Source organism: Hemibagrus wyckioides, linkage group LG07 (assembly GCF_019097595.1).
Source record: "Hemibagrus wyckioides isolate EC202008001 linkage group LG07, SWU_Hwy_1.0, whole genome shotgun sequence".
NCBI lineage: Eukaryota > Metazoa > Chordata > Actinopteri > Siluriformes > Bagridae > Hemibagrus > Hemibagrus wyckioides.
The window spans coordinates 17,004,060-17,028,389 of NC_080716.1; the positions used below are offsets into that span (position 1 = coordinate 17,004,060).

The 24,330-nt window shown below is 40.3% G+C and overlaps 1 protein-coding gene across 3 annotated transcripts in view; it reads left to right on the forward strand.

Moving 5' to 3' along the window:
• The first annotated feature begins 874 nt into the window (after positions 1-874).
• The window catches only part of rbpjb (recombination signal binding protein for immunoglobulin kappa J region b), a 46,052-nt gene continuing 22,596 nt past the window's right edge, over positions 875-24,330 (forward strand). The window contains exons 1-2 of one of the 3 annotated variants that reach the window (XM_058395545.1): positions 875-1,005; positions 22,343-22,381. In XM_058395545.1, coding sequence (XP_058251528.1) covers positions 986-1,005; positions 22,343-22,381 — 59 coding nt within the window. In that variant the 5' untranslated portion in view covers positions 875-985. Of the gene's footprint in view, positions 1,059-22,161; positions 22,243-22,342; positions 22,382-24,330 lie in introns of those variants that run through there. The other 2 variants (XM_058395547.1, XM_058395546.1) reach the window with 2 other exon arrangements.

Genomic DNA, 24,330 nt, shown 5'->3' on the forward strand with positions numbered 1-24,330 from the left:
TGTCTGGGACTCTCCATGTTCTCCTCATGTTCATGTGGATTTCCTCCACATCCATATATCCATATATTCCTTCTACTGTCCAAAACCATGATGGTAAGTGGACTGGAAATACTGAATCCTACCCAAAGCCCAGTGTTCCTGGGATAAGCTTCAAATCCACAGCAAGCCTGAGCAGAAGCAGTTAGTGAAAATAAATTCCTTTATTCAATTTATGTGATGTACTCCATTAAGCTGTCTAATGACGGTAAATGTTGTGCACATAATCTTGTGAAAATAAATGAGATCAGGAAAAACAGCTTCTACAAAAAAAACAAGCAAATAAAACCGAAGATCCTACGGTCCTAAGAGAACCAGGAAAGAAATTCTTATGTATATATAACAAGCAAAAGGATGGTCTTAATTGGTTTACTTGTTATTTGTGTATCCGTGCAATTTGCATTACATGTAGTTCATTCAGGTTTATTTCCACATAAGGACTATTACATGGTGTGTAAGGAAGTTCCACAAAATGTAAAGATGTAGGGACTTACTGAACAACTATTTTAAAACAACTGTCACATCTTAAGCGATGAAGTTTCTCGTGGCTCATCGTGAGAAAAGGAGCGCTAGCTCTACTTCCACAGCCTGGTGTAACCCAACCATCCAGGCGAGGCGCGCCGGCGGGAGCTCTCGCGATAACATGACCTCAGCTCCACGCTACTCTATTGTGAGAGTTTTCCTACTCTCGCGAGATGTGAGAAGTTTCCCACGCCTGTTGTTGTGGCGTCTGCCCTTTTCTCTCACTCCCCCCCCCCCCCTCTGCTCCCCTCCCTCCCCCACCTCATCCTCCTCCTTCTCCTTCCTCCGTCCCTCCTCGCCGCCCGCCCCCTTTCTCTCTGTCTCCCTCGTCCCTTCATCTCCAGTCCGCTTGTGTTGTCTCGGCGGCTGGTCGGTGTGGGAGAGCGGATCTCGCGAGTGTTGGAGTTTTGGTGAGAGTTTGTGGAAGATGGCGCCTGTTGTGACAGGGTAAGTCCGAGATTCAGCGCTGGTGCTGAGACGGGAGCCAAACTGTTTCATAAGTAGGTTACTTTGATAGGAAACAATGTGGCATACCTTCAGCTGTCGGATATTTCGCACGATTATTGATTGATACTTTATGTCGGGGTTTTTTTTTTAGCTTTATAAAGCTACATGTTTATGTGTATATGTTTTTTTTTCCTCTTCTGTCCCGTGTGTAGTGACTGTTGCTACCCTGCGCTGTATTATTATGGGCTGTGTATTTGTATTGGACCAGCGTTGTAGGCTGAGCCTGCATGCGAGTTCAGGGCTAACCAGCTAACAGTTAGCCATTAAAAGACCCTTATTTTGGGGGTGGCTTTATAGTAGAGAAATGTAATAAAAATGTAAAACGGGTTGTGTGAGTAGAGTTGTATTTTCTAAAGGGGAAACACTCACAGCACACACTGGGGATGGGTGAAATGATATGTGGTGGATGTGCAGCTCAGGGGCAGTGGCTTTGTTTCGGGGAGCCTCGTCTCCACTTGCGCCTTTGCTGTAGATTGGCGGTATTTGTGCTGTGTATCTGGTGTTTTTAAGTTACTTCTACAGTTCATATACATGTGAGGGGAAACGTGGTGTGTGTGTGTGTGTGTGTGCGTGCGCGTGCTCTCGGCTTGAGTGTTGTTTACCAAACAAGCCCTATCACTGTGACTCGAGGTCGCGCCGCACTGTTGAGTGCAAGTGAGGACATTAACACTGGCTCCAACCTGAAAGCTCAATCCTCTCTAATAAAATCAGTATTTTTAAAAAATTAAAATCTTCTATTTCTTTTACTTTTTTTGCGGGGGTTACTCTACTAAACTGGTTAAATAAACAAAACAAAACTGGACAGTGTTGTGAATTATGTTTGCTTTATCTTGTGCTTGGTCTGATAATAAAGTACACACACAACTCGGTTCATTTCACTCTCTAGTCGCAGTTATACTGGCTGTAATGAATAATAATGAATATAATTTTCTATAACAGAAGTTAGAATTGAGATTCGGTTGAAGAAACAGCCCTAGAAATACAATATATCCCTGCTAGAATACTGTATAAACCTCTGCATTGTAGAGACGATATGTAGAAGAAACATGAAATGAAATGAAATTCAAATCTTTGTTTTTGCCTTATGGGAAAAGGATTTAAAAGCTATCCGAAAGGTTTAATAGCTTAAATATGACATGTAGATATATATATGTAGATATATATATATATATATATATAAAACCTGATTTATGTTCTACAGTGTTTACAAATTGCCTGAGTATTGATATTAAAACACATCAATTTTGATCATAATGTTAGGTAATGTTGACATGAAAAGGTATGCTTTTTCGTGACAACGTGTAAAGGTGTGACGTAAAACATAATGTAAGTCGAACATAAACTTAAGGCTATAAACATATTGTTATAGACTTTTTTGCTCTCCATTCGAGGCTGTACATCATCATTCAAACCCCACCCCCCTTTGAGCACTGGCTTACAGATTACATAGAGCACAAGCTTGTTTTTTGATGCATGCGAAGCAATAAGGCGAACACTTTCTTCCAAAATAAAATGCATTTCCATAATCATTGTTGCATGGATTTTATAAGGAGATTATGAAATTTAGCAGTTTTTTTTTTGTTGTTTTTTTTTTTAGTTATTTTAGGGCATCCCATAAGACAGTGTAGCTTGAGTTATTTGTAGAAGGAAGAAGGCGGTATCACATCGCATTTAATGCATCGAACGTAAAGTCTCATTTTTCTTTTCTGCACAGCGTTCTTTTAAATAAGCTCTTTGCTTCCCTTTATAATCCTTTAGGCAGCTCAGTAGGTGACTGTGTGTGTGTGTGTGAGTGAGAGAGAGAAGCAGCATAGAGGGGGCTAGCTGTATGGGGGTTTTCCAGCAGACCTGAACTGCCTCTGTTTGCTCGGAGAAGCCAGCAACTGGCTGAACGGCCACCTGTCTGTCTGATTTTTATCCACTGAGGCCCGTCCCTGAACCACGAAAAGAAGAAAACTAAAGACGAGGGGTCATATACTGTTTTTGGGTGGGGTGGGGTGGGGGGGTGTAAAGGCATAAATGTAATTAAAGGGCCATAAGGAGGCTTTATTAGCATGAGACAGGATATTGATGTGTAAACGGCTGGAGATGTTGAGCGTTCGGCTACCCCTTTAGCTCCTTTTTTTTTTTTTTTTTTTTTTTTTTTTAAGCGAAGGGTCGGTTCTTCCACCTGTTCCTCTGGTTGGGAAAGCTCAAGGGAAATGAAGTGTGCCACAATAGTGACGTTTTTTTTTTTTTCCTCGGTGTGTTAGAAAGGGGCCAAGCGGGATGAGGGGAGGGCTTGTGTAATAGTTAATATGCGCTCATCAGAACAGCACCTCTACCACACTGAAGTGTGAGTTTCAAGCTGACTACCAAGAAGTATTTTATTACTTAAGAGGATCACATGCCGATTAGCTCGACTCTAACTTTTCTTACAAATGATCCTGTAATGTAATATAATCTAAACAAACACTTCTTGGTAGTGGACTCACTCTTATTTGTTGTGTTAACTGACTACATTAAGGAAAGTCTATGACGGATTTCAAAGCATCACGGTCGCTTTGTTTACCGGTGCACTGTGTTTTGATCAAGATATTTTGTGCATAATTTCAGCAAGTGCATTTATTTTTTTTCTAGAAAAATACATCTTTGCTATGATAATATCCAGAAGTAAAACGACACTGCTTTGACAAAGACAGATTGTCCATAGTGAGACAAGAAACAACTCGTGGTCAATGTACTGGTGGAAAGTAACCAAACTCTACACGTTTCTGGAATACACTCACGCAAGTGTTCCTTTTTTCTGTTGAAAGAAAGCTCTCTAATCTTTGTTATATTCAGACACCCTATTGTGTCATCCGATATACACAGCAGTGAAAGATGACCTGTTTTGGATCGCAATCTCGGCATCGTGTGGAATCATGAAAGTGTTAATTACCTGTTCCTGCACGACGTGCCCCGAGGGAAGAGGATTTGACTTAACGATTTGATTTAACATGCTTGTCTTTGTTGTTATTTTTGTTTTCAGGGTGTGCTGTTCTGTGGAAGTTTATACCCCTTAGGTGATATGCGTGTGTGTGTGTGCGCGCATGTGTATGTAGCTGGGGTCTGGCCCTACACAAGGGAGGTGAGATGTGTTCAAAGAGAAATGTTCCCACAGGGCCTCTTTCCTTCCCTAATGCCCAGTATCAAGGTGAGAGGGACAGAGACAGAGTGACACTGAAGTAGACACACACACACACACACAGGAAAAAAAAAAAGAGAGAGAGAGAGATGTGGAAGAGGTTAGTTTTTTGCTCTGTGTGTATGTGTGTGTTTAAGAGTGAAAGTGAATGACAGTAAAAGTGGGAGGGTGAGTGTGTGTGAGTGAGTGAGAGAGAGAGACACAGACTGAGACCTCTATCCTCCCCCACCTTACACAGTTACCTGAGCAAAGGTGTGCGGTGTAAGGCTACAGAATTGGAGACAAATTTGTTTCTGGCTTTCTGTGACCTGTCTCTCTTTTTTTGGCCGCTTAATTTGTCAGCAGCAACAAAGCTGTTAGTCATGATGAAAAAAGGAAGCCGTGAACAAAAGCTGTATGTTGCATTAGCTGCGTCTAGTTTCAGCTCGAAGGGCTCGATGGTGCACATGCATGCAACGTTAGCGAAGGGACTGAAGCCTTTAATTAAGTGTTAATATGATCGTTTGAAGGGGAAATCCAGCGAAGCCTTCATCAAGTCATGGACGGTTTGAAATCCGATGATGTTTTTGGTGCCAGCCACACAAGAAGCATGTCCTTACGCTTCGACTTTGGCATTCAGTGTAAATTCTGGTCCCTCGCCACATGAAAGTCTTTGTGTTCGTGCGCATATTTGAGCAGGAACACTAGAGCTCACAGTTGTGATGTAAGCGGATGTCTGCATGTCAAATTCAACTGCAAAAACGTGTTAAACTACTGTAAAGAAGCCCGCTCGGGTTTGATTGATTAGCCTCTCGATGTATTGATGTTTGACTAACTTCGGTGTGAAGTAGCCAGTTTCCGTGCCAAATGTGAGGTTGAGCTCTTCACGCCAAGAAAACGAAGCACACTGTTTACTCGGGTGAACTTGGTATGTTTTGAATAGTATTAGCTTTATCGTAGGGGATCAGAATGTATTTATTGAGTGCAGCCAAAACCAGAGTTAAGATGAGGGAAGTGCAGTTTTCTGCAACACTGGGGCGACTGGACAGAAATCCCAGTTCCTTCATTGTGTTTGCTTTGGCTTGGCTCATGGATAAGAAGGGGAAAAAAAAAAAAAACAAGCTTGGGAGAAGAGCGCTGTTTACAGTGCCTTTTACTTTCAGAGTTTCCTGATTCTCGTGCTGGCTACGTTTACAGCCCGGCAAAGGGAACTTTGTTTTCTTCAGCGTCAGCAATTCTAGATTTTGAACATCCAGGATGTTTCATTCAGAAAACATGAAGTGATTCCCCTCAAGCCTACTTCACATTCAGCTGTATTTCTTCTCACCGAAAATGTTAAGAACTAAACACGGCCTGTTTTATTTATTTATTCATTTTTTTTTTTTTTTTACAAGATGTTAAACAAATTCCTTCCTAATCAAGTCCTACTTTATCAGTTACGATCAGTGTTTTTGATTCAGGATTATTTGGCCATTAGATAAGCCGCAAACGTACGCGAGGGCCTCACAAGTGGAGCGAGTCTGGCTGCAGCAGAAAGCCGAGCGGAGACATGCTCATTGTGTGATTGTGTGGGACAGCAAACGGCTCTCGCTGATGAGTTGTTTGTGTTGGCTGGAGACGAAGGCCTCGGCGCTGCGGAGTGACTGAGTGACGGCGAATACTTTCTGGCGCAGGAGGATGTGAAGGGGTTTTCTTCTGCATAGCTGTTTATATAGGTTTGCCTAGTAACTGGAAACAGTGACATTTACTTTTGTGCTGTGACAGTCTGGCTTGCTTTAATGTGCTGAAGCAGAGAGAGAGAGAGAGAGAAAAAACCCTCTAGTGACACGTCTTGTAGGATGCTCATTACAACACCAAACTTATCAACTGCCAAATGTTCCAGGCCTTGTATAAATTTATGCACTGCTCTGTTACAGTTTTTGGATTAACCGTCACTGAAGTGCATTTATTACATATAAAGACAGGCTTATTTTATCCATTTTGTAATTTGTTTACCTTCACATCTGTTTTTTTTTTTTCTTTCTTTCTTTCTCCGGCACATGAACAAGCTATCATTTGTGTAAAGAGAAATCTTGCTGGAGATTGCGCAGTGCTCTCCCACAGCTATTTGAGAAATAAATATTCAAGTGTCAGTCCAGTGTCACAAGGAGTTTAAAGTGGTTGATCATCTCCTCAGAGGCACCGTAAGCTGAGGTCTGGATGACCTTTCTTTCTTTCTTTCTTTCTTTCTTTCTTTCTTTCTTTCTTTCTTTCTTTCTTTCTTTCTTTCTTTCTTTTTCTTTCTTTCTTTCTTTCTTTCTTTCTTTCTTTCTTTCTTTCTTTCTTTCTTTCTTTCTTTCTTTCTTTCTTTCTTTCTTTCTTTCTTTCTTTCTTTCTTTCTTTCTTTCTTTCTTTTTCTTTCTTTCTTTTTCTTTCTTTCTTTCTTTCTTTCTTTTTCTTTCTTTCTTTCTTTCTTTCTTTCTTTCTTTCTTTCTTTCTTTCTTTCTTTCTTTCTTTCTTTCTTTCTTTCTTTCTTTCTTTCTTTCTTTCTTTTTCTTTCTTTCTTTCTTTCTTTCTTTCTTTCTTTCTTTCTTTCTTTCTTTCTTTCTTTCTTTCTTTTTCTTTCTTTCTTTCTTTCTTTCTTTCTTTCTTTCTTTCTTTCTTTCGACGGATCGTGGTTATGATTAAAACAAAGGACATTCTCCTATGTCATTCTTCTAGTCTCTCTCTCTCTCTTTTTTTTTCTTTTCATCGAACCTTCACGACAGTCTCTTCTTGCGTATTTTATCAGTGTTATTTCAGTTCCTCGTTCCTGTGTCTCAAAAGGTCAGAGTGGTTTTTTTTTCTCCTCAACACCACTTTGACACCCCCCCCTTCAGACCGGAGAAGAGGTTCTTAAACTTTTTGCCAACAGGGACCTAATTAACTGTTACAGTAAATAAGTAACTAAATAAATAAATAAAAAGTACAGGGACCTCTGAGTACAAATTTACAGTACAACGATCAATCCAACTATTCAGATATCAGGCTCTTTATTTAAATGTGTTCAGTGATGTATTGACTGTGTAGGAGGGACTTCACTCTCCGAAGGTGTTTTTAATAAAATTGACATTAGATACAAGTTGCAGGTGTTGAGTTATTGAGTTGTGTGGTTTGGATAAAGCTCAGATCAGTTGGTTCAGGTATTAGACTCCTGATCAGAAGGTTGTGAGTTCAGATGCCAACCCCAGGCTACAACCCTCAACCATGTAGTTCTATAAATGAGATCAATTTAAGTCACTCTTGATAAAGCTGCCAAGTGCTGTAAGGTGATTTCCACCATTTGGTTAATGCTTTTTAAATGCCTGGGACTCCCCACACTCATTTTCATTTGCAAATCATTTGTTTTCACTTTATCATGTAATTAAGGGTCTACATTCACACACATACTGCGACTCGCAGTGACAAAGCAACCCGAGATCCTCCGGTTTCTGGCCACATAAGCAGTGCTATTACTATGGCAACCAGTAGTACTAACCCCTTACTGGCTACTTTGTAGTGCAGTGACTGGTGTGTACACAGCTTTATTTAAAATCGTTTTTTTTGACCCCACATTTGGCTTGACCGCTCAAGCGTACTATCTATCCAAGACAGTATCTGAGATCAGAGCGAGAGTGTCTAGTAGTATATGTTGAAATGAGTATTTCTGAGATTTTTGGAGTGTTGATCTGTGCATCCTTTTTTTTTTTAAGCTTTCACCTTAGGGGGATGTGGTAGCTTAGTGGTTAAGGCGCAGGACTACTGATTGTGAGTTCAAATCCCAGGTCCACCAAGCTGCCCCAATCAAGGCTGCCCCTCAATTGCTCAGTTGGATAAATGGAGATAAATTGTAAGTCGCTCTGGGTAAGGGTGTCTTAGCAAGGGAATGAGGAATTTTAAGATAGTTTGCACCTTTGCAAGGGTGCAAATCTTTGATATAATGGTAATGAATGAAGAAAAGCTGAAATTACATGACATGTCCCTTTTTGCTACCCACTAAAAAGTATATACTTTTTCTTCACAGAAAGAGTATACACTTTTAGTGTGTAATATAAGTAGGCAAATTGGGACGCAGGGTTAGTCGAGCTGCAGATGAAAATATGTGGTTCTGCGAAGCTGGTAAACAGGACTGATATTGGAGCACGTATCTGGGTTGCGTCACGTATTAAAGCAGTAGGCCGAGAGAGCCATGATGTAGGAAGGGAGTTTCTTTAAGAAGCATCAAAGTGAGAATAAGACGGGGCTCTCCCCTCATGGCATCTCTTCTTATCTCAGTACTCAGAGCAGAGAGTAAAGCAAGCCAGTGAGTATAAAGGTGTTCAAGAGAGTGTATTGAAAGTGTTTGTGTGTATGTGTGTTTTTCCCTCTCGCCACATTTTCAGCAGCACGTAGTAAGCAGATGGCAAGTGAGGATGCAACACAGACAGTGTATCGCTAACACCTTCTGTCTCTCACATTTGCACCCCCCTCCCCCCCCTCTTCCCCTGCTAGAGACCACAAGTGTGCTAAAGGTCAGAGGAGACTTTTTAAAATAGCCAACTGCTTTCTTTCATTCTTCTCTGTCCTCTCGATAAACATGTGGTTTTTTATTACTCTTACTTTCTTTATGTTCTATAGCATCTTAGGCTGAGGCTATGAGATATGATCTCACGGTAGCGTGATTGGGATGAGTGTTATTAGTGGAGAGACAGAAGGCACGGCGATGCCGTTGCGAATCTGAGCAGGCGCATATTGAATGACGACGGACCCCACAACACGCGTTGTTGTTCCCTGTTTCCTTTTCCTCTAGTGCACACGAGTCATCTGTTTACCAACTAATGGAAGTTCCCATGGGTCACTGCAAGTGCATAGGTTTACAGTCCTGTCCTCTGCGAAGAGGATCGCGTTTTACTTGATTTCTTACTGTTCGAATCTCTCGAAGACTTTATTAGTAGGAGAGTGTAATTCAGCGGCATGTTTCTCTTATGCAAGTAGCCTTCACATACACTCTCTGTGGGTCAGGCTCAAGGTCAAGATTAGAATTTGGAGTTGCAAATATACATACATACATACATATATATATACAAACATATATATATATATATACATACATATACATATATATATATATATATATATATATATATATATATATATATATATATATAATATTTGATATTGTGAATTTCATATATTCACAATAATGAAAGAAAGAACAATAAAAAGTAACTAATAAAACTATAAAATAGCTCAGATGTTTTGGCAGCTGAAAAGGGTTTTGGGAAAGAAATAAAATGCTGAGTTATGACCAGAAAGTGATGCAGCTTTCTTTTTTTGTGATTTAATGCAAAACATAACACTTCAATATAACAAATCATCCTGAGAATTAAAAATGGTGGTGGCAAAAAGCACCGCTGGTTTTGCTGTCCTGCATTGATTCCGGATATTTAGTGCGAAAGCCTGAAACTGGGATTGTGCTGCACCATCAGGCTGCTTTTAATAACCGTTGAAAGAAAAAATGTTGATTCATCAGTTACATTTCAATGCTTCCCGGAAACACATCATCCAATCTGGCACCCATGAACTTGTACACAAGTCTTTACCTGATTCTGTGCATTTGCTAATAAATGATCCACACTGCACATGTGGTTTGTGTTATGTTTCATTTAAAGCTGAATATGTATTATGTAAATCAAGTCAAGAAGCTTTTATTGTCATTTCAACCATGTATAGCTGACACATACAACGTTTCTCCAGGATCCTGGTGCTACATAATACAACAACAGAACACCACAGAGCTCCAAAACAACACAGAGCGAAGGTTTGAAAGTGCAACGTGTTCAACCTAGTGCAAACAGTGCAAGATAAAAAGACAGACAATACAATACAAAACAGTACAGGACAGATCAAAATACGCAATATAGACAAAACAGCGCCCACCAGTATGCATTCTGTATAATATGTAATGAAATGTAATCATTGTAAATTAGAAAGCTAATCCAGTGATCAAAAAAGCCTTGGGGTTTTGGTTATTGTTTTCTTCCAACTGTCTTTCAAACGTTGTCTGGCCAGAACCTGGATGTAATAATTAATGTAAAGATGGTGATGCAAATGATGGTACTTTTTTCTTCTAATCTCATGCCTGAAGGAAGATGTTTGCACTTGTTGGCCAGCTGAACTGAATCCAGTCTGTTGACAGCTTCAAATCCAGTAGGATAAAAGTGTTATTTTTTAATTGGAGCACAAGGCAAGCTAATAAAAATAAGCAAAGCAATGTTTCCTTGTTCATCCAGCATCTAGAACATTCTGAAAGTGTACACATGGGGGGTGTGTTTGTTTTTGTTTGTGTGTGTGTGTGTGTGTGTGCTTGCATGCATGATTGTTTTAGGCAAGCAGCCAGCAGCAAAACGGCTCTCCAGAAAGACCCATATGGAACATCTATGGCCCTGCTTGATGTTGGAGAGAGAGAGAGAGAGAGTGTTTTCTTTGACTCTTCCCTGTCATTAAAATGTCCTCTTGACAACAAGGAGCTGGTGCTGTGGGCTCAACCATATGTGCCTAGCCCGAGGCGACCCGGTATGACCGAGCCAAAACAGAACCAGCCATGCCGAGCCATTGCTTTTCCAATGCGCTCCACCCTTGTGTCATTAGTCAGGGTATTTAAAGGCAGAAATTAGTGTCTCATCTCAGTAATCCCTTTGCTCCCCAAAATAGGGCACTTTATGTCTTCTACTTCCTGGAGGGTGTGGTATGGTTTGAAATGAATTGTCCTTAAAATTGCTCTGCTTTCTTCAAGTCCCACTGAAATGGCTCGAAAGCCGTTCTTCAGAAAGAGGAAGTCGGAAGTTTTGAAACCTTGAAGTGCTTAAACACCCAATAACATTTTAAGATACGCCACACCACTGATAAATCTAAACAAACTTGACAGTATGTTAGTAAATTACATACATTAAATATGGAGGACAGCAGAGAGTCTTTCAGCTGTGGAGGATTCCTCACCACCACTATCTCCCGCGCACACCGCGCTAACCAACCTTAACCAACTGCTACTTCCCTCTTTGAAATGAATAAACCATTTTTTTAACCAAGGGATGGTTGGAAAGAAATTAGGGTGCAGTGAGGTCACACAGCCAAAAGCACACCCAAGAACCATCATTGCTGTGAATGAGCTGCTACTGTAGAGCGAGTCCCGCTTTTCATAGGTAAAATAATGTACCCGGGAAGGGCATAATATTAATTTAGTTGTCTTTAATGCTAAAGCTGGATTTCGAGGAAGGCCCTACATATGGCACAAAGTAACCTGGCTTAATTCATCAAAAACAAATGAGCCAAGTCTGTTCCTAAAAGTCTTGTACACATGAGCATGTGCTGAGCCCAGGAAAAGACATATGGCACACTTTGGCTTAGTCACCCAGTGCGTGGAACAAGTTTATCCTAATCATGTCTCGTTTTCCTCATACATGCCCGCATCTTCAGATCATGTTTGTCTCTTTCTGTGTCGTTCAGATGTCTTTGGAGGAAGTTGAATGGGGCATGCTTGTATGGCACGGCTCACGCTTAGCAGTGACACTGTTGGCTCCTTGACCATGTTGGCACAGTGGCGCAGCGCTGGCACACACCCAGTCTCTTTCCTGCAATGTTTCACCACATGAGGAATTGGTCCATTGTACTTTGTAAATTATTGAATAATAAAGGAACTTAAAACATAGTTTTGTTTTAACCACAATGGCTGGTTAACAATAGATTTTTAGTATTGTGTTAGTAATGTGGAAATATAACATATTGTGAAAGTATTTTGACAGTAAAGGACAACAGGAAGGACTTGGACTTTGCTTATACTTGGTTTTCTTAAAAAAAAAAAACAACAACAATAAAATCTCTGAAAACCTATAGAGTTATTTTCAACTATCCAATTATGATCGAATTATGTATGTAGATAGATAGATAGATAGATAAACTATATTGCCAAAAGTTTTGGGACACCCCTTCAAATCATTGAATTCAGGGGTTGGGTTTGGCCCCTTAGTTCCAGTGAAAGAAACTCTTAACACACCAAGACATTTTTGGACAATTTCATGCTCCCAGCTTTGTGGGAACAGTTTGGGGATGACCCCTTCCTGTTCCAACATGACTGTACACCAATGCACAAAGCAAGGTCCATAAAGACATGGATGAGTGAGTTTGTGTGGAGGAACTTAACTGGCCTGCACAGAGTCCTGACCTCAACCCGATAGAACACCTTTGGGATGAATTAGAGTGGAGACTGCAAGCCAGACCTTCTCGTCCAACATCAGTGCCTGACCTCACAAATGTACTTCTAGAGGAATGTTCAAAAATTCCCATAAACACATTCCTAAACCTTGTGGAAAGCCTTCCCAGAAGAGTTGAAGCTGTTATAGCTGCAAAGGGCGGGACAACTCCTTATTACATTCATGTGCATGTAAAGGCAGATTTCCCAAATCTTTTGGCAATATAGTGTATATCATAATTAAAATCATTATTTGCATTTGGATTGTTTTTGCTTGTTTGTGTTATCTTTTGTTTGGATAAAAAAAAATTCTGGCATGTAAAACACTGATACACATCAAACTAACTAATACACATAATCTGTCTCTGTCTCACACTATATATATATATATATATATATATATATATATATATATATATATATATATATATATATATGAGAGAGAGAGAGAGAGAGAGATACAGAGAGAGAGAGCCAAGTCTGAAGCTGCTAGCAGCTATCCTGGAACTGACAGGAATCATGATACTATCAGTCTCTAAAGAACTTTTGAACCACCAGCCACAAAATATCACTGAGCATCCTCCATAGGTTTCAGAGTATATGAGCTGCTTTTTTCCCCCTTTATAGTCAGCTTTATGTGATGGAAACATGCTGAGGGTGTATATGACTGACTCTGGTCTAATCCAACCACAAAACACAATGCCAATTGTAATTCTAATGATGCTTGGTGAAGTTCAGGTTCTGCATTTAACCGTGCAGAGTTATGATAGTGGCATTTAACAGTTGAATTTGCAACTTGATCGTTGCAGTTCTGAGGTAAACCGAGCTTTTTTCCCCCTCCTTTACCAGCAGCCTTTTATGACACATTTTCCTTAAAGGTATTTTTAACTGTGTTTTGTGTGTGCATTTTTATATATATATAAAATGTAATTTAACAATCAGCTCTATTGTGGTGAAAGTTCTTTGGTAATAGATGACCAAATGATGTGATGTGTGTGACCTCATGTTCATACCCCAGGCAACTCTTGAGAACAAGTTTCATAAGGTGTCAGTGTTGGCATTTATATTTTTTTAGGGAGAATACTAATTTTTAAAAGAATTTTTCTGAAAAATGAGAATAATTTTTTGTTGAAACCAATGCACATAGATTATCTTCATGTTGAAGTGGATTTTTGTCCCTGTATTTTCTGTAAAAAAATTATATACAGTAACATAAATTCCAATATTTCTAGATAATATTAAGTTATTAATGACTACTAATAACCTAGTAATAACTTAATATTATCTTTTTTCTTTTAACTTATCTGATACACATGATGCCACTGATTACAGATTGCAGTAACTACTTCTCGACAGGTATTTAGTCAGATGCTAGACTTTTATGCTACTCCATACCGTTCTTAACAAATGTTTTGTGGTATGTATTTCAGGCACATGTTTAACAAAAATCGCAGTTTACTTTTGGAGTTTGGTGAAATTTTGTAGGCGAAGCCACCATGCTGTTGACGTGTCAAACTGCTTCTGGTGGCAGGCTGAGCTCGTATCGCTGAGTGACATCAGGAAGATGGTATTTCTCAATGAGCCACCACTGAAAATGTAGTCACAGCGGTTAGCTCTTAGAAATTTATCTTTCTGCCTGCAGGCACCTGACAGGCAGGATATGCTTCTAATTTACTGCCCACCACCACGGTGTAATTCACACTTTCACACTAAAGACACACACACACACAATATCAGCTACATTTTCTCTGCCCACGTTGGGTTTTTCCTTTAAGCCTCACACTACAAACTCACATCACGCAGCAGTGGTAATGACAGTTGTGTAAGTAGTGAGGACAATCCCCCGAGGCCCTGAAACGTTATCCCTACTTTAAATCCACTCTGTCTCTGTTTGATAATGTTGCTGATTTAAATCCCAGGGCAAGCTGCACAGACTGGTGTGCAATAGAGATGATGAAAGATGAGTAAATGTGCACGAGAGAGTGCAGATGTTTTCCTTCATATCTATTGTGTGTGTTTGAGTGTGTATTGAAGAGCACCACTGTTTTGCCTTCGTGGGTGAAAGCAGGACGTGAGAAAGTGAGACCTGTGGTAGTTCTCTTTGCAGTTGAATAGAATTTCAAAATATTTCTCTCTACTGTAAATGCGAATGTGTTACAAATCTCCATGTAGAGAGGAATGAAGAACGTTTACATGCATTTTGTTGTTGAGGAATAATCATCACCTTCTTTTCCTGTAGTGAATCTTAGCTTTCGATCCATTGCAGTATAACTGAGTAATGTAATCATATACTTCCATAGGCTATTGTAAGGAGTGATGGAGCAGACAAAACGAGAGTGAATGCCAGGTTAGATCAGTTTACTCGATAACACGGTCAACATTCTTTACTCGATCCCTCTGCTTTAGCGTTTCTCAGAAGCATGCGTCTCAGTGTGGTGTCAAAGTACCAGTGTTCAAACACGAACCCCGAGCTTGATGGGCTGTTTTATGTAGTGCGTGGGTGTGTGTATGCGTGCGTGTGTCTGTCTCTGTTTCTTTGTATGCGTCCGTGTTTCTGTGCATGTGTGCGGAGTTTTTAAACATTCCTCTGCTTGCAAATTTCAGTTGGTAAAATTTTCAGTTCCCCTTTTTCCTTAGTGTTTAGTTTCACAGGCAGTAAAAGATCAGTGTTGTCTAGCTAGAACAGGATATTTTTTTGACATTGAGAGTGAAAATCTTAATTACTGTATCAGTCACAGCTGTCAAAATATCAGCAGTGATGTAGAGACTTGGTACAGATTTGATGCAGAATTGTAAAGGCAGTAATTCTCATCTCATCACTCTTGATTCTCAAGATGTTTAAAAACACACACACTCAGGTCAGGGCCTCTGCCTTTACAGCACTAACGTCCCCCTGGAAACTCAAGATAAGTGATCTAACCGGAAAAAAACAAACACCAAACATCTTGTTCAGTATCGGTTTTCAGGCTGCGTCCCCTGCTATTTTTATATATTTTTTCCAACAATCATTATTGCACAATTTTGACTCACTCGGTGCTTTTTTTTTTGTCCGAGCCTCTTATAAGACTTTTGATTTGATTTTGCCGTAACCAGTATATAAGCTGTGGTTGTGACGGGCGTGTGCCAGACCTGGGTCTCAAATAAGTACTGAAATAAATCAAGAGTGTGTTAAACAGTTTTCTGGGGTTTTTTTTGAATTACTCTTTCATTATAAGGGGTCTCATCCTAGTGTATTTCTAGGTAGTGTATAAATAGGTGTTATCATCATAATCATCACACATGATTAAATGACACTAAGAATGATTCAACCAGGTAAATTTGAATTTAAGACAGATCTATCTATCTATCTATCTATCTATCTATCTATCTATCTATCTATCTATCTATCTATCTATCGAATTACAGATAAAGAGACAAATTACAGATATACCGATCAGGCATAACATTATGAACACTGACAGGTGAAGCGAATAACACTGATTATCTCCTCATCATGGCACCTGTTAGTGGGTGGGATATATTAGGCAGCAAGTGAACATTTTGTGCTCAAAGATGATGTTAGAAGCAGGAAAAATGGGCAAGTGTAAGGATTTGAGTGAGTTTGACGAGGGCCAAATTGTGATGGCTAGACGACTGGATCAGAGCATCTCCAAAACTGCAGACCATGTACACCCTTTCATGGAAACGGTATTCCCTGATGGCTGTGGCCTCTTTCAGCAGGATAATGCGCCGTGCCACAAAGCAAAAATGGTTCAGGAATGGTTTGATGAGCCGAACAATAAGTTTGAAGTGTTGACTTGGCCTCCAAATTCCCCAGATCTCAATCTGTGGGATGTGCTGGACAAACAAGTCCAATCCATGGAGGCCCCACCTCGCAACTTACAGGATTTAAAGGATCTGCTGCTAACATCTTGGTACCAGATACCACAGCACACCTTCAGGGATCTAGTGGAGTCTATGCCTCTATGGGTCAGGGCTGTTTTGGCAGCAAAAGGGGGCACCAGCACAATGTTAGGCAGGTGGTCATAATGTTATGCTTGATCAGTGTAACTTCAGGAGAGGAAATGGCTGTTCATGGCTACACATTACAAGGCTGTTTAAATCTGTATAATTTCACTCAGCTGTGCCGTGTTTTATCCACTAACTCAATAAGAACTTCTTGAACAGCACGGAGCGCTACAGCAAATTAATCAAGACACAGTTGCAGTTGTTTTAAAAAGCCTCCAATAGAGCATAGAATGGAGCTGATGCGATGTTATGAAGTGGGATCACATCATCCTTCACAGCATTTTCTAGGAGGCTGATTGTATTATTTCCGTTTGTAATTATTAATGTCCCAGTCACATGGTTGTGCTGAGATTCGGCTGATTTATGGCATGATGTGATCTTAGTGCTGATATAGGAAATGCTCATCCTGTCAGAGGTTTGGCTTGTGCTGGCATTACATCACGCTCACTTCCTCTTGGAAAAGGGAGAGGGAAACCCCTATTATCACTTAATATAGACACTTAGCTCGTCAACACCCATAATGACACTAAAGCTCATGTTGGTATAATGACCTCAGGGTTATATATCCTCTTACCGCCAGCGGGAGTGGATATAGGTTACATCAACAAGAGTTTGACACAGTTGGAAAGAGTTTTTCTCCCTGTGTGTGTGAGTGTCTCTCCATGTGTGTGTGTGTTTGTGTCTATGTTTGTGTCTGTTTGCCTCTGTGTGTGTGTCTGTCTGTGCGCGTCTCTGTGTGTGTGTGTGTGTATGTCTCTGTGTCTGTGCATCCGTGTGTGTGTGTGTGTGTGTGTGTGTGTGTGTGTGTGCTTGTTTTCTAAGAAACATTGCCAAATGTGTACATGTCTATCCAAAACCCAAGTAAATACTCATGGCGAGTGTGGATGCTGAAGGTAAAGGAAAATTAAAGCATTTAACTGAATAAAAAATCTCAGCAGAGGTTTATTTCCTGCACCTAAAAATTCTTCAAAAATGTACAATAATATTTGGACTATTTATTTATTTATTTATTTTTCCTGAACGTTCTTCTGACTGAACATCCATTAACTATAATTTATATATTATAACTGCTAGAAGTGGTTTGTTATCATTTAAAGGCTTACTTGGGTTTGGATTAAACCCGTTTCAGTGCCCAGTCAAATCTCATCACCATAACCACTCTGTAATAAATATATCATCTTATACAAATGGTACAAAAACAATCACACAACTTACCTAAAAAAAAAAACTGTGTTTATCGAGTCGTTTCCAATCGAGCAGACGACTGTGTTACTGGGACTTTTACTTCTTGGCGCTATGGGATAAAGTAGGACCGGAGGGAAGGAAGCAAAAATGGATAATGTGCAGAAAAACAGATTAACACACAATTCCGACAGAACTTCCCTTTCCTCTATTGAGCTCCTCTCATAAGTGTTCACCGGGGGAAATGTCGCCAGCTGCCATTCATCTAGCCTTATGTTTTGTTTTTCCTTTTTCTCCCCCCTTTCCCTCTCAACTTTCCTTGCAGTTACATTCATTACTGCCGCGGCCTTTGTGTGGAGAGAGTGTGACCGAATTCTCTCTGGTGTTCTCTCCTGAGACGTGAGAGCTTTAGGAACACCATGTGCCGGCTGCTTTCTCCCTGATACGTGTGTTAAGCTTTAAGTTAACGTTTCCTGCAGGACGGCTGTGGTTGAGAGGAGACAGACAGAAAGCTCCAACATATGATCTCACTGAACTAACAGGAAACGGCTCTGTCTGCCATCTTTGCACTCTTTTTTTTTTTTTTTCCTTTTCTTTTTCCTGACACTTTCTAATCAGCATGCATGTGAGCCAAGGAAGGGGAAGGACTTGTTTGTCCCTGCAAGCTGAAATGAACCAATTTCTCCAAATAGCTTCAATACGAGCAAAAATGTTTCTCCACAAGCACTAGAAAAGGAAAAAGGTTAAAGTGCCTTTTTAAAAAAAAAAAAATTATTATTATTATTATTATTTTTTTCCTCCCTGACTTTTTTCCTCTTGTTAAGCTTTTTCTCCAGTATGGCACTCATCATGGTAACAAGAGCACACACTCGTTCCTCTCACAATTTAATAAGATGCTAACACCTTGTAATTCAATTTGAGCTCATTAATGACTTGAACATCCTCGCGGGGTGGATTTTAGAGCGAGTAAACACGTCTTGATCAAGCTTTTCATCAGGACGGATGTCGGTGTACAGTATCATGGTATTCTGATCATTTAAGGAAAAAGAAAAGCTTTTTTTTTTTTTTTTTGCTTTGACTTCATATCTGGTTTTTGTGAGTCATTATGAAGAACCTTCATGTTATCTGATATGCACGCGTGACTTTTTTTTCCCTCCCCTCTAATGTCGACTTTAAATACAAGCTTCTTCGTAGGAACGAGTGTCAGAAGTGAAGTATTTGTGTTTTTCATGCTGTCATTAGACCCACATCCTGTATTCGTCACTCGGCTACAGTGTGCTAACTTGATGAGTATGATTTATTTTTTTTTTTTATTTTTTTTTTAGTAGCATTCCCTTGAATTTTATTCATACCCATTACCCAAGAAAGATCTTTTTCTTTATATCTTGGTGCAAAAGTTTTGTTCTGACTGTTTAACTTTGTTCCCATACCATCTTTGCGATTCATTTAGCTCCGCTCTACATGACAGAGTAGCTTCTCTCAGGTTCTTTTAGTCTCCTATTCATACATGATTTGTACATCCATACATGTTACTTTTTGGACATGAATGAACGGCTTCTTATCGGTTTTGTTTTAGAGGGCTGAATGTGGGCATCAGCGTTTGTCTAGAGCGGGCTGGAATCCATTATCCACTCAAACATCAGTGTTTCACTGTGGGAACCGTATTGATCTCTGGCTCTATAATTATTCTACTTACACACCATCTAACACACATTGTCCTTCTTCTGTCTCTCTCTCTCTCTCTCTCTCTCTCTCTAACACAGTGTTCCTCTGTGTAGCTCTTTGCTCTCAGTCTAGCTTCATTCCCCTCTCCTTTTTTCCCCTTTAATTGCCTCTTTTTTTCCCCCCTTTCTTATCTCGCTCTTATTCTCCTCCACGCATGCCCGATCCTCCCTCCTACTCCATTGCCTTTGTCCGTCTCTCTTTTACGGCTTCTCATCATGACCCTCAGACTGTCTGTCTGAGTCCCAGCAGCCCGGGAAGATTCAGCCATTGATTTCTTTCTCCTCTCTTCTATTTCAAATCCTTCAGAGTCTCCACCTGTCTTCTAGCCACCACCTCTCAGGAGTCAAGGCTCCTGTCAGTTTAGTCATCACCGGACCCTCTTACAGTTTTAACACCAGACCTGATTATGTAACCAGCACTACATTTTCAAATTGACTTTCACAATGTATAACATTGTAGAATTTCATTGCAAGATGCAGTAAGACAGAAGGGCTTTGTAAAATACGACTGCATAGAGTAGAAATAGTCGGACAAATTTATTAAAAGATATAATAGTTAAACAAGACTATATATATTAGATCGAGATGCACCGAACAGACATAACATTATGAGCAGTGAGAGGTGAAGTGAATAACACTGATGATCTCCTCATCATGGCACCTGTTAGTGTGGCATGTGTTAGAAGCAGGAAAAATGGGCAAGCATAAGGATTTTTCTGACAAGGGCCAAATTGTGATGGCTAGAAGCCTGAATCAGAGCATCTCCAAAACTGCAGCTCTGCAGTCAGTATCTATCAAAAGTGGTCCAAGGAAGGAAGGACTGGTGACAGGGTCATGGGCAGCCAAGGCTCATTGATGTATGTGGGGAGCGAAGGCTGGCCCGTGTGATCCGATCCAACAGACGAGCTACTGTTGCTCAGATTGCTAAAGAAGTTAATGCTGGTTAATGATAGATAGGTGTCAGAATACACGGTGCATGATGGGTCAGGGCTGTTTGGGCAGCAAAAGGGAGACCAACACAATATTAAGCAGGTGGTCATAATGTTATGCCTGATCAGTGTATATGAATTAGTAGTTAGAGTTAACTCTACAGTACACATCAGCTACAAAAAAAACCCCAGAGCTCCAGCGATTCTCACGTTTTCATTCATTGACCCCTTTTCATGAAAAACATCAGTATTATTTCATTATTCAAATATCAGTCATGTTAGATAAATATGTGCTATCAGACCCGGCTAATTTATCTATATACATTACATTTCTATCATATAAACAATACATTTTAGGTCGATGTTACCTTTATGCAAGTTCTTGAGCTTTACAGTAGTAACATATTGATAGAATGAAACATATTCACAAGTGCTCAGTCAAACAGGCTGTAATATAATTCTAATAATTACAGCAGCATTGGTTATAGCATAATTCCGCTTCAGGCAATTGGCCAGAGTTTGTTGTAGTATTAAATGGCGTACACTTTGAACTACATCCTGCCATCTAATGCACATTTTTAAGACGTTTAATGCCATAGTTAAACCCAGCTTAGTGACCACCACAGTCCTACTCTTTAAACAGATGATGTCGTGAGTGGTCTGGTTGCAATCTGACTTTAAATTACGACAGCATTTCCTATAAATCACTTTGCTTTGATGATCTGTGGTTTCAAGATTTAGTCATATGGTTAAATGAAAGAAACCCCAGGTATATCTGGGCCAAAGACTGACATATGAAACGGCGTCTGGGTTTCCAGCGTCTGGGGTTTTCCCTGGCTGTTCGTCACAGATCCCCATGTTTGACTGTCATAGATGATTTGAATGTACAGCTGCATAAATCAGTCAGTTATTTGATTGGTATTATTAGTGTAGTAGTTACAGGTAAAAATGAAACCGGTTCATTTTCTTTCCCCTCTCGAGTCTTCAGCAGTCCAGTTTCAGCGTCCACTCTAGCCTCTGACTGCTGATCCTGGCTGACAGGCTAAGAACTCAGTGTGGTCTTTCACTGTTGTAACCCTTCCACTTCGAGTGTTCATATGTTTAGACATGCTTTTCTTCTCACCACAGTTCTAAAGAGTGGTTATTTGTATTACCATAACCTTCCTGTCGGTTTACACCATTCTCTTCTGACCTAGCTCTTCAACAAGGCTTTGTTTTTCTTCCCACAGAAGTGCTGCTCACAGGGTTTCTAAAGTCACTGAGATCATATTCTCCCCCATTCTGGATTATCATGTGAACATTACCTGAAGTGTTTGAGCTGGATCTGCACTGAGCTGTCGCCACATCATTGGCTGATTTTAGATCACTGCATGACCGAGCAGGGCTACAGATGTTCTTTATAACGTGGCCAGTGAGCACATTACGATTACAGCATTATATTGTCACACTGCCCAGCCCTAATAACCGAATCAGATTTGTTCAGACTTTAGAAATAAGAAACATGGTTGGAAAAAGGCACCTCGATTCCCACTGGTTGAAAAAAGCCTGGCACGTAGACGCTGCCTGTTGTCTAAGTCACAAATCTTTGTGTGTGTCACAATCCCACATCATATTCTGTGATCGCATGGGTGATGTGAGTAGAAACGCAAAGCAAAGTCCTGGAGAGATTGAGATGTGAGGTTTGGCATGATGTGCTTGGCTCGCAGAGTGCGGTGAGTGGATGGTCGCTTGGCAGTGCTGCTGTCCGTGGAAGAGTAATGAGAGGATTGAGCAGTCAGAGCCACCTGTTAGTGTTTATACACAGTCACATGACCAAACGGTCCCAAGGTCGCCATAACAGCTGTGTGTGTGTGTGTGTGTGTTTGCCAGTCACAGTGAGGATTGTTTAAGTGTATGATCTGTGTAAGAAAAAACGTTTATTTGTACTCTGTGTAAATGTGCTCCAGGACTCAAGTGGTTTCTCAGGTACCTTGCTCACAATTGTATACTGTTGTGTGTTTATTTTGTGGTTTTGGTATCAGTTTTATGTACCTCACGTTTTCTGTCTCCTGTCCTCTCGTTACAGGAAGCTCGGGGAGCGCCCTCAACCACAGCGCCTGACAAGGTAAGCGAACCAATACCACTCGATAAAACACACAAAACGCAGACAAAGCAGTCTGGCTAACCTTTCAAAACCTAAGTGCACATATTCAACAGTAAGTGCGCACTCATTCAAAAAGACCTAATGACCCCTGAAATGTTACAGGTCTACGTGAGCTGTGATGCCTCGAGGTGTCCTGCGCAGTGCAGTTGACTTGTTTTTGTGGTGTTTAGTTCCTTAAAAAAGAAAAAAAAAAAAAAACACGAGTTACTTGTGGATCAGTGGCTAGTTGTGATTACGACGTCCATGCTGTGGTCATGTCGTTGGAGTTCACGGCTAGTCTGAAAATAAAAGTTCTTTGGCAAAAGCCCCATGCTTAGCCAGTGGAGCGCACTCTCTTTTTCTTTTTTCTGTCTTTTTTCCTTCAGAGAGGAAATGAGAGGTTAAGCAAGAACCACTTGCAGATCACAGTCCATCACAGAATCCATACCAAAACACACTCATTCAGACACAGGTACAAATCAACACAGCCAGTCCAGCTACTTGATATGTTTTTTTTTTTTCTGAGGAGGGAAGAAACCCGACAACCCAGAAGAAACCCATACAGACCCAGAGAGAACATACGGCGCTCCACAAAGGCAATAAGCGGAGTTTTTAGATGTGACCGGAAACCCGGGTGGTGTTGATGTGGCAACTCTACCAGCTGCACTGCTGTGCCACCCTGAGATGGAAAATATTGGTGTTAAAAAAGAAGGGAAGAGGAATTGAGAGCAGGTCTGATAGTCAGCAGCTGACTCAAAGTGTGACTGATCTCAAAATACACGCCTGAAGAAGCAGAGGCAGAGTGCACACTGTTTCGTCTTCATAATTACTTCTCAATAAGTTCACTTTGCGGCTGAAGGGCACCAGACACTGTGTGCACGCCTCGTCCTAATTACTTTCCTATAGGGATTCTGTGTGACTCAAGGTTTTCAGTGCAGATAAAAGCTGTAGCTCAGTTTCTCATACTTGTGTAGGTTTTTTTTTTTCCAGTTTATTTTTGAGTAGACATAACTGTCGAGTTTACACAACAAGCCTTGAACAGATGGTTTGCTGTATTTTGCCTAACAAATGAAACCTTACAAAGGAATGTGTCATTTACACTAACTGGTCCCATCATGAACTGAAGCAGAAAAACTTGAAATAAGCAACATGACCAGTAACGATGACTGCAGAAGTGAACATCTATATGTTCGAATGAATATATACTGATCGAGTAACCACATATTCACCGATTAAAGGTCGACTCTACGTACTACTCCTGTAGATCTGCATAGTTCATGCATTTACGATGTGCTGCATGGGTGTGAATGTGTCTGTGTTTGTGCATGTGCAAAGAGGTCTTCCTGTATGTGGGTGCTCTCTTTAATCGAGTAGTTTCTCAGGTCTTTTGTATTTGTACAAAGAAGAGAAACAACACGACTGGATGGATTAGTTGTACATCTTCAAGCTGAATGTTCTGTAATCAGATGTGCCTAATGTAATGTCAGCTCTGAAGGTGAGGACTTTTGTGTTTGTCTGTCGCCACATTTTTTAAGGTGTGTGTGTGTGTGCACAGGTGTAGTCTTGCCATCACTTTTGTCACTACTAACTCTGATGTCCAAGTCCTTATAGGAAAATCTGTCCACTCGGCTGCCATCTTGGCTGCTCTTCCAGGCACATGGGATCAATATCACTGTTAAAATATAACAGTGCTCTACCAAACTGATTACTTTCAATACCTCTGTTGATGAATATATAAAAAAAAAACTCAAGTCTTTGAACATGAATGATCATCTTATCTAATAACGATAATGTGAGATACACAAGGATTAAGAAGGCTTGAACATGTCTTAGGCTTAGTATTCATACATGATTAATGGAATAAAGAGCAATTTTCTTAGCTCTAGATGTTTTCTTTGCTTCTACATAGTCTTGTGAAGCGTTTATTTAAA